Source organism: Cygnus olor, chromosome 17 (assembly GCF_009769625.2).
Source record: "Cygnus olor isolate bCygOlo1 chromosome 17, bCygOlo1.pri.v2, whole genome shotgun sequence".
Classification (NCBI taxonomy): domain Eukaryota; kingdom Metazoa; phylum Chordata; class Aves; order Anseriformes; family Anatidae; genus Cygnus; species Cygnus olor.
The window spans coordinates 15460216-15471044 of record NC_049185.1 but is presented as its reverse complement, the minus strand read 5'-3'; the positions used below and the strand labels follow the sequence as shown (position 1 = coordinate 15471044).

At 42.3% G+C, this 10829-nt stretch overlaps 1 protein-coding gene across 5 annotated transcripts in view; it reads right to left on the bottom strand.

Annotated features, from left to right (window-relative positions):
* Window positions 1-10829, bottom strand: part of ZNRF3 (zinc and ring finger 3) — a 114098-nt gene that overhangs the window by 13881 nt on the left and 89388 nt on the right. For 4 of the 5 annotated variants that reach the window (XM_040576649.1, XM_040576648.1, XM_040576651.1 and 1 more), the window contains one exon: window positions 2379-2453. In XM_040576649.1, the coding sequence (XP_040432583.1) occupies window positions 2379-2453 (75 nt within the window). Of the gene's footprint in view, window positions 1-2378; window positions 2454-5762; window positions 6201-10829 lie in introns of those variants that run through there. The other variant, XM_040576652.1, reaches the window with a different exon arrangement.

Here is a 10829-nt window from a genome sequence, read left to right as displayed (position 1 = left end):
GTACCTTACCAATTTGTTGAAGTCCGTAACTTCTGCTACATAACTCAGCAAGCTTATTCAAATAGTTATTTGGATTCTATCAGTTACTGAAGGTGTAAGAGTAGATACACTAATTCACCTTGAAATTGCCTTCCAGGTTCAGCTGAGCTATTGTGAAAGGCTAAATCATAGAACTGTAAAATAACATGGGTAGGAAGAGACCTCAGGAGTCCAACCTCCTGGTCAAAGTAGGGTGTTCTCATGCTTTATCCAGCCAGTTCTTGAAAACCTTCAAGCATGCACAACTTCTGTGGGCACTAAATCCATAACAATCTCCTAAACTATATACCAGGTAAGAGAATAAAAAGACAACAGAATTGATCTGTTACAAAATGGCACCACATTATAAAGTCAAGTAACTTATTGTGACCCACAAGAAAAATCTTACTATAGACATTGCTTGATACAAGATAAGCACTGACAAGCAGATGTAAATGGTACAGGGAAAGGAATGAGATGACAGGAATGTAAGCAAACTGAACAAGATCATAGATCATAGAAAGGCTTGGGTTGGAAAGGACTTCAGTGATCATTTAACTCCAACCCTCCTGCCATAGGCAGGGATGCCCCCCACAAAAAGAGTAGCATATAGCAGAGATATCATATCTACACTGTGTTGATATCTACCTGCTGTTTTTGGCTAAATCATGTAGAAATTACCAATCAACTGGTCTATCATCCTACTTACAAAGTATTGTTTAATCTGTCCAGATGACGGTGACAGATTTCACCAAGCCTTTAAAACACAATCTTTGGATTGTTTAACTGGGTTTCTGAAAACGTTGATCAATCTATTTTTAAGACAGACATATTCTGAAGAACTCAAAACTAGCTGAATTACTCAATCCAACCCAGGGATCCTACACGTCTGTAAGGCTTGCTAGCCTAAGGCCAAATTCAATCACTGTTGCTACATTCCCAGACACATATACTCTCTCAAGCTTTCTTATCTAGGAACGAGTCACCTCCTTCCCCAGTAGCTTTTGCACACTGACAGACTTCTGCTAAACATGATGATCTGGATGCTGTTACTCCCCTTCACATTATACAAAATTAAAACCAAGAAACAAATCTGACTTCACAGAACAAATTCTAAAAATAAAGCTTTGTTCTTAGTCTATAGCAAAAGATACTCAAATCTATGGGAATTAAACCCACAAAATCTCTTTCATTTTATTCGTACAACTAAAATATTCAATCATCCACTAGACTAGTTTCCCAAATACTAGGCACAGTTGCACCCAGTTAATTAGCAAGAGTCAAGGAAGGAGAGCTGTTGTTGGTAGATGGAAGTCAACAAGAGGCAGTAAGGGAGCTTCGCAAGTTCTGAGATGGATGACAGAAAGTAATTAGAAGCTGTAATACAGAGAAAAAAAATGAAAAAAAAATCTTTCTGCAGATAATTTTTCTGCGTATAACGTGGAGAAAATGGCATCTGAGAATGTTTGCAAAATTAAGTCTGTAGCCTTGATGTACACGCAGACCAAAGTTCTTAAAGCATCTATTGCAGAATCCGCATTCCTTTGTCCAACAGATGCTCATTTCATAATTAAAGCCAGCTTTTTAAATGTAAACATAGATGGTCTCTCTTTTCCCCAAGAAATTCAATGCACTTGAAAACATTCTGCTCACTTGTTTCTGCTGTATCTCTATGACAACAAAATAAAACTGAAACAAATACAGACTATTTTCATGCTTGTTAAGCTTCTTCTCTGTACTCAGATAATTCAGAATTGGCTGCTAGAATCTTGTCAAAGTTTCTCACAGAACTATTAGCTTACCCATCTAAAATGGAAGTTATACAGAACCCCCAACCCCCAAAAAACAGAAAAGCTCCGATTGTCCACATTATACTTAGGCCAGAATACATCAACTGTGAACAAGAAAAAATATAAGTTTTGTAAGAATTTGTTTGAACAAGGTTTGAAAGCCATTTTGCAATCTCAAAAATAATGGATGCTCAACAATACTACTTATCACAAGCTGAGTTCTGTACGCACAGCTATGCAAAGAAATCCTTCTTGACTGGAGGGCCAAAAGAAAAATGCCTCTATCCTTTCTCAAAACCTTAGTACCAGTCCTGGACTCTGGACTCTAACAAAGGCTAGAAGAAAAATAAGCCCCCAAAACTCTCCTCTTTCTACCATCCTCAGCACGTCCATTGCTTCTTGTCTGCCAGAGGATGAGTAGGAAATCCACAGCACCATGTTAGCCAGGGTCAGAATCTGCATGTCATGATCTAAGTGTGCTCTGAGACCTGTATCGTCTCAAGTCCTGCCACAGCACTTCCAAAAGAACCCAGCAGAGGTTATAGTAAAACTAGGCTCCCTTGTTCATACCTGATCAATGGCATCTGGGTTTTCAGAAACATCAAAGATGACCGCTGTGGCTCCTCGTTGCACTGCTCTTTTTGCCTGCGAAAAGAAAGACAGCATCCTCAGACTCGTCCCAAAGACCACTTCTTACCTCATAAACTCCTCCCTCTATTCATCTCCAGGTAATGAACTTAACACTGTGTGTTTCTGTGTAGTTAAAACAAATAACGGAGTAATTTCAAACATAAGAGTTACTGAACCAACATGGAATTGTAGTTAAACATCACTGTAACTTCTGCAATCTCTCTGCCCCTTCCCACTCAAGGTCCTTCAACAAAATTTAAAATGAATTCAAATATGATTTATACCCTCTAAAGACTTTAAATATAAGAACTTTTAATTTTTTTTTCCATTTTACTTGGAAGCACCATCAAAACAACCTACCCTGTGATTTGGGGTAGATATACCAGCTCACTGGTGTAGAATATAAAGGTGGACTAGGTTCTTTACACCTTTTAAATGTCCTAGGTCATTCTCTCTCACAGTCATGACAAACTCTAGGTATCACAATCCGTGTACAAAGTGCCTGATTTTTTGTCCTCATCAGAGAATAATGCTTTTTCTGACCACTAGAGGTCAGAACTGTTGCATAAAACATTTCTTATGCAAATCAGAACTTTCTTATAAGATTAGTTGTTTAAATATGAGGCTTTTAATCCAATACAGTCCAAAGCCGGAATTAGCACAGAAGAGATATTAGAACATATTCAAATTCTCTATAATAGATAAAACAGTATTTAAACCACCTAGGCTAAGGTATTTTTACCAGTTTCTGCCACGGTGCCTCTCTACATTCCACTGAGTGTTGCTCAATGGCTCAATAGAGCGAACTATCTCGGTGACTTCAAAACCGTTACTACCGTTATTGGATGCAGACTGCAAGTAACTATTTCTCTGAGCAGGGATAGCTGTCACCATCACAGACTAAACAAGATGACACTGGCTCTCCATAGAGACTAGCAAAACCTGAACTTAAACATAAGAAAGTGGTAGATTATGAAATATTACTCAGTGTTTTACTAAGAAGACTGTTGACCAGCTCAGGGCTGTTAGTTTGAACATCTTTGGGTCATTTTCTTTGCTCCACATAACAAAGCCAATCAGACAGTACACAAGGGAAAACAAGTCCCAAACAGGGTCTCTTTCTCAGCCCACCAGGTATTTGTCCTCTTTGAAGTCAGCACACCTGGCTAATCACTAATAGCTGTTGGGGAGGAAAAGTTGAAAGGAACCTCCACTGAAGAGACATGGCCCTGAGATGAAAACGCATCCAAGTTTCCCTAGGAGGAATATTTTACAGACACGCAGCACATGCAGAACTGTTCAGGATATTTAGATTGTTCTTTCAGAATGGTCAGCGAACAAGCAAAGCACTTTGATCTCTGAATATATATTTAAGAGAATTTGTAGGTTGGTTCATAAACAAACAAACAAACAAAAAAACACTCATTTTGTGAACATACTGAATAAAGAGTTTACAGTACAGCAATTCATTAAGTTTCCACCAACAAGACAAAATCTGTATTCTTACCCTGTACTGCAAAATCAGGTGTTTGAAATGTAAAGTACCAACTAAGTTCAAAATTGTGCTGGACAGAATGGTAACATTCTTTTCCAGTTTATCAAATTTAATATTAAGTAGCGTGAGAGCACTGGAAAGAAACCCAAGTAACACAGCTTGAAACACTTTCTATAAGACACTTCAAAAATAGTGTTGTACCTGTCAGGAAGACCTCCCTTACTGTTCCACCTATATTTCACAGAACCACAAAATCATCTAGGTTGGAAGAGACCTCCAAGATCACCGAGTCCAACCTCTGACCTAACACTAACAAGTCCTCCACTAAACCGTATCACTAAGCTCTAGATCTAAACGTCTTTTAAAGACCACCAGGGATGGTGACTGAACCGCTTCCCTGGGCAGTCCGTTCCAATGCCTAACAACCCTTTCAGTAACTAAGTTCTTCCTAATATCCAACCTAAACCTCCCCTGGCACAACTTTAGCCCATTCCCCCTCGTCTGGTCACCAGGCACGTGGGAGAATAGACCAACCCCCACCTCGCTACAGCCTCCTTTAAGGTACCTGTAGAGAGCGATAAGGTCGTCCCTGAGCCTCCTGCAGACTGTAGAATCCCAGATCCCTCTCCTCCCTCTCAAATAATAACCACGTCACAGGAATATTGTGGTATTTTTGGTACCAGTACCGTGAAAAGACTTAAATACTCAAATAGTATAATTCATCATTACCACTGTTTTCCTTCTGCTGTAAAATTATTGAGTTCCACTCCTCTGGAATGTATACAGTACCAGCACTGAATAGATTTAAGGGGGCTTTTCAGGGGTAAGGGAAGAAGGGTCTTTTGGGGGCAGGTGAATGAAAATAATGGGGAACAAAGGCATAACTTCATGTTCTAGAAGCAGTGAATATTATTCTAAAGAGCAAGTAAAAAAACATCTCTGAACTATGCATGTTTATGAGCTTAGCGGACTCATTGCTGCAGCTCTGTCCCTACAGCTCTGTGGTGACCCACGCTTCTGAACCGGCTCTAGATGCGAGCACTTGTACTCAGGCTCCGGTCCCCCTGCAGAAACTTTAACACGCTCAGCTTGCTGGATGAAGGCGGATTCAACCTCCTCCTTAACTCCTAACTCCAACGCTAACACCTAGGGCGAGGTCAGCGCTGCCCTGCAGCGGGAAGCCGCCGCAGCCCGTGCCGCAGCCCCGCCGCCCCCGCCGGACAGGGCGGCAGGCGGGGCTCGGGGCAACGCGGGCACGGGACCCCCACTCACGCAGCTGGGGCGAGTTCAGCCCTCTGCCGCTTCCCCTTTCTTCTCCGAACTCGCTAAGCTCCTTCAACGCCGGCAAGCCGCAAGCTGCAGTTGCGGACGAGCCCCGAGCAAAGACCAACGCGACCCGCCTTTCAACGGCCCCGCCCGGCCAGCTCCGCTACCTCGCCCGCGCCGCCGCCGCCGCCTCAGCGTCGCACCGACGGGCGCGTGGGGCCACCGGCGCCCTTCCGCCCCACCCCGGGAAGTGACGTGGTGCCCGGGGCCGCTCGGCAGCCGGCGGGCCCGCGGGCTTCAGTGCTGGCGCCAGGGAAAGCGGCTGGGCGCGCACCTGGGAAAAGCCCTCAGCCTCTCTCCCGAGTTACCAGAGAGCCTGGCCCTCTGTGAGTCCGGGCTGCTAACGAGGCTCGTTCGCACGACGGGACTCCGCAGGGGAGGCCGGTGGCAGGGCGAGCCCCGAGCTTCCCGCGAAGGTAAGGCGGGTGCGCGGCCGCTCCGCAGCGGCCCGCTCCGGCACTGCCCGCGCTCCGCTCCGCCGCTTGGCGGCAGCCCGGCCTGACCTTCCAGGTTGCGCTGGCAGGAGATCAGAGAGCAGCCGCAAACGCACCACAGCCCGCCGCTTCTCGCCACCCCCCTTCCTCCTTCTCACCTCCTAAAACTCGTTTTGAAAACCACAGCACTTTGTCGAGAAGCAAACGTGCGTGAGCAGGCCGGGGGCTGAGTGCAGACGCTTTTTTCATCTGGTGTTCGTCTCCTTCCCTTCAGCTGGAGACAGGCACCTGCGGCCTCGCTGCCTGCCTGAAACCTCGCGGCTCCTCGGGAGGCACCCGGGTGCCTGGCTGCCCTCCTTCCTCTGTCCCTGACCGTGGGCAATTACAGCCAACGCATCTTTCGAAATACTCCATCCACTCCCCAACAGTCAGGACAGTTTAAAATAACGCAACCGATACAAATCCCACTTAAAATGATTCCCAGTCTGTAACAACCATGCGACTTTTTTGTTTTAGGCTTAAAGAATGCCCCTAAACACATTTTTCTAAGCAAAGCGGCCAAAACCTAGATTAAAAAAGAAAGACAAGTAGGTAGAGGGTGAGAAACAGAAGTTGTATTGGTACATGCTTTGCTTTTATAGTACCGATGGTCAAACGAACAGGTATTTCCTCAATTCAATTCCCGTGCAATTGACAGAAAGCAGTAAAGAATGCCAGGCATATCATTTTCTGACATTAGTTCTCTTCAATGGTGTAAAATAAATGACTTGTCACTGCATCACAGTATTATTCCTCTTTTCGTAAAAAGCAATTCAAAAAAAAAAAAAGATAAGATAACTGCACTTTTAGTACTTCATATGGTCACTCTCTGGTTCATAATGACAGGAACCTTCCTATCTTTCTTTGCATTCAGAGTTCCAAAAGGCTACACTACAGAACAATGGACTCTGACCTGTTTGCTCTACAAGGCCACTATGTATATAGGAGCATCACCATCTTAACTTTTACTCTTTCTGTAAAGTGCTGCCACATCCTGATTGGAGCTGCAGGGAATTTATGTATTTTCTTTGTACATCAACAGCTAACTAACTGCCCGACATGCAGAAACATAAGGCTTAGTTTTGCAAAACTACTCATTTGAGAGTACTAAGCACACCTTTTTCCTAGAAGCAGGACTGAAGATGACAAGCAAGACCTGTACTGGCAATTCCTGAATTCTTTTGTCGTCAAGTACAGAAATAACGAAACACTAAATATAAGTTAGATATAAGTAGCTCTCTATATGATAGAGACAAGACATCTGGTGTCTTATTTGACAAGCACAACCTTCACTCCCTGTCTGAAACCACACTAATTTTTCTGGAAGGGAGACAGGTTTTTTACAGGCAGCAACTAACTGTTACTGGTATTTCCCCCTTGTGTTATATGTAATGATATAAAATAGTGATGCTTTGCACTTGCAACTTATGCCACTATATCTAAGTGCTGTGGTTGGGAACTGCTTAACTTTAAAAACCATTTCTGGCAGCACACAGCTAGTCAGCAAGGGAGACCTGAAAAAAACTCTAAGTACACATCTGAAAAAACAAACAAACAAACACAAAAATTCTCATCAGTTTCTTCTTTCATTATTAGGAATGAAGTTCCAAATGTGTTACAAAACGTTGTAACACATGTTCCAATGTTGTTACAAAAACAAGGAGTCCTCCTGTATGCATCTTGTCATGATCACAGGTGGTAATCCCTAGGAGTGAAAAAGGTTCATGGTGCTCACAGGGTGGTCCTCTTCCCCTACATGAGCCCTAATGAGCTCCCTGACTTTGTGTTCCCCAAATGAGCAATCTGAATAAGCAATCACAACCTCAATCTCAAACTGCTCATTGTATGAATGCACAGATAGTTGTAAGAAAGTCAAGTTTCTTTTTTCATACATTTGTCCCTCCTTTATGCCCCCTCAATAGTGATTAAAGTCCACTGGGAAGGCCCTCACAGGTCTGTACACCTAAAGAAGGAAGAAAAAAACCTCCAGTTCTGGTTTTCAGGTCTTCTGTGCAGTGATAACTTTAGCACATTCCCTTCATAGACTTGTTTCAGAGTGCTCCAATAAACACAGCTTCAATATAGCCAGAAGTCAACAAACCAAAGAGAAGACAGAGCAACAACCAGCATTTTCAGTGGATGCAGGTAAAAGACTGGCCATGCAGAAGCACAATTAAGAGGGGAGGAATAAATCTTCAGAATTGCTGAAAGGGCAAAGGAACAGGATGAGGCCCATGTACCACATGATAACATCGTGGAGTGGTAATACAGGCAAAGCAAAACACGTGATGAGGAATAACATGTATATTTAAAATTTATCCTAGCAATATATATAAAAAAAAAGTAGCAAAGCAAGTAGAGAGAATTTCAGTCAATAAATGCACTGAAAATGTTGCAGCAATATATGTCAACCATGACAGTAGCAAATACTGTAAGGTGTACTCCAACACAGAATCACAGAAATGGTTTGGTTCCATGGAGGGGGCATCCACTGGGCAACCTGTTCTGCCTCACCACCCTCATAGTAAAGAATTTCATTCTAATATCTAATATAAATCAATTCTGTCTGTCTAAGTTTAAAACCATTACCCCATGTCCTATCACTACACCCCTGGATGAAGAGTCACTCTCCAGCATTTTTGTAGGCCCATTTAGGTAGTGGAAGGCCACTGTAAGGTCTCCCTGGGGCCTTCTCTTCTCCAGGCTGAACAACCCCAGCTCTCTCAGCTTCGTTTCATAGGAGAGGTGCTCCACCCTGCAGGATCATCCATTCTAATTTTTCTTGTGTATGGATTTTACTTATATACAAACTCCATTTGAACTAATGTTTTTCTGTGTTGGTTTCAAGTGCTGTGATTTATTTCCCCTGAAAATACACGCAAAAATCATATTAGCACAGAACTACACATATATCCCTATTTGTCTCAATAACAAAATTAAAAGCAAATGAGTTTTATGAATATTAGTTCCATTTTAAATAAATATGTTCAAATCTTTGCAGCAGTTTTCTATGGGATTATTTTTCTTTGTCTCTAACATAGTACACAACAGGTTAAAACTGCTCCAAGAATATTTAAGTTAATCATAAACCAGGCATGGAACAATCAAACAAGTTAGTTGTCTTCCCCTAAGAAAGCCAAACAGAAAACAAACCTACGGTGTTTTGTGCATTAGTGATACTACAAAACTAAATGTAATAGGTAATGTGAATAGGCTGAAAATAAAAATAAAGTCAAATGGCAAGGATGACAAAGATCTAGGGGTTCTAATAAAAAGAGATCAGCTCTGTTAGAATTTATTCAAACACATGGTAGACATTTGATTTTTGTAACTGAATGTTGGACATAAGTGCCTCTAAACAACTAAAATCATCAGAGATACAATAACCACCTTTTGATTTACCTTTCCTCAACCCCTTAAATATCACCAGCTTCCCACTTTAGCAGAAACCCTTTGCTGAAGGCTACTTTATACTCAGAGAAAAATGAAAACAGAAAGATATGATGTGTCTATTACACATTTTTAAGGGCTTTTTTTATTGTAAATACATTTATTGCCTTCATCAATGTTTCTGCAGTGTTACAGAGATTGTCATAGCTCATTGAGAAGGCTGACAAAAAGTTACTTTTGAATGTATTTTAGGAGTATTTTTAGGCCTGCTCGTTATGAACTCACTGTTGATAATCATTACCAATAACATGCACATTAAGTACTGTCTCAGATGAAAACATGAAAGAATTTACTAGACCCTGCAATCCAGAGAGGATGAGAGGTGACACATATGACAGAAGTGGGGAGGAAAGTATCTCTTCATATATCCAGGCTCAAGGGAATTCTTATTATTACCTCAGAGAATAACAAAAAGATTTATAGAGTTTTGCATTTCTTTCCGTGGGCCACCCAAATACAGTAAGGAAGTAAGGACTTGCTTGATGAGACATACTTTCAACCCAAGGGGACAGATAATTATGAAACAGGTGCACTGCTTCCTCTCATTCATTCCAATCAGGCAGGAGGACAGCAACAATCGAGACAATAAGGAGGTCTGCTACTTCCTGACATATTGTCAAGGTTTTGGCTGGGATAGGGTTAATTTTCTTCATCATGGCTTGCATTATGCTGTGTTTTGGATTTTTGATGGAAATAGTACTGATAACAAAATGATAATTTAGTTGTTGCAGAGCAGTGCTCAACAGAGCCAAGGACTGTTCAGCTCCTGCTGCACAGCCAGCAAGGAGGCCACAAGGAGCTGGGAGCGACACAGTTGGGACAGCTGGCCACAACTGTCCAAAGGGATGTCCCATCCATGTGGTGTCATGCTCAGCAATAACAGCTAGAGTAAAGAAGGGGTGTGGGGGGGGTGGGGTGGAACGACAACATTTGGAGTGATGACGTCTTTCTTCCCCAAGAACTATTATACATGATGAGCCCTGCTTTCCTGGAAGTGGCTGAACACCTGCCTGCCACTGGGAAGCAGTGAATGAATTCTTTGTTTTGCTTTGCTTGAACGCACAGCTTTTGCTTTGCCTAGCAAACTCTCTTTATCTCAATCGACGAGTTCTCACATTTTACCTTTCCAATTCTCTCCCCCATCCCGCCTGGAGGAGAGTGATGTGAGTGGCTGTGTGGTGCTGAGCTGCCTGCAGGTTCAATCAAACACATCTGCAAGGACCCTGCATGCTTGCAGAAACAAACACATCTCAGAAACAAGCATCTCCTGCTCTGCTTTCTCATATGGCCCCATTCCAATAAATGTATTCGTTATTATGCAGCATTGGTAAAACCACCATAAGAAGATCCCCATTTAAGAGAAAAATCATACCTACAACAGTAGCCTTCATTCATTACCTTTACTTCTTTGTCAGAGTCAGAATTCCCTCTCAATATACAGCTGCATTTTACATATGAGGACATGACATTCTAATATAATAGGTTGCAGAGAGTAAATAAACTACAGATGAGAGAGAAGGACTGAGGCTTGGAACCATAGGTGGGGAAATCAAAGTTCATTAATCACCATTAGCTCTGCCATTTACATCAACATAGTAATGAATTACACATTTATTAAGACAGTAATTCAAAACCCTTAGTTGAAAT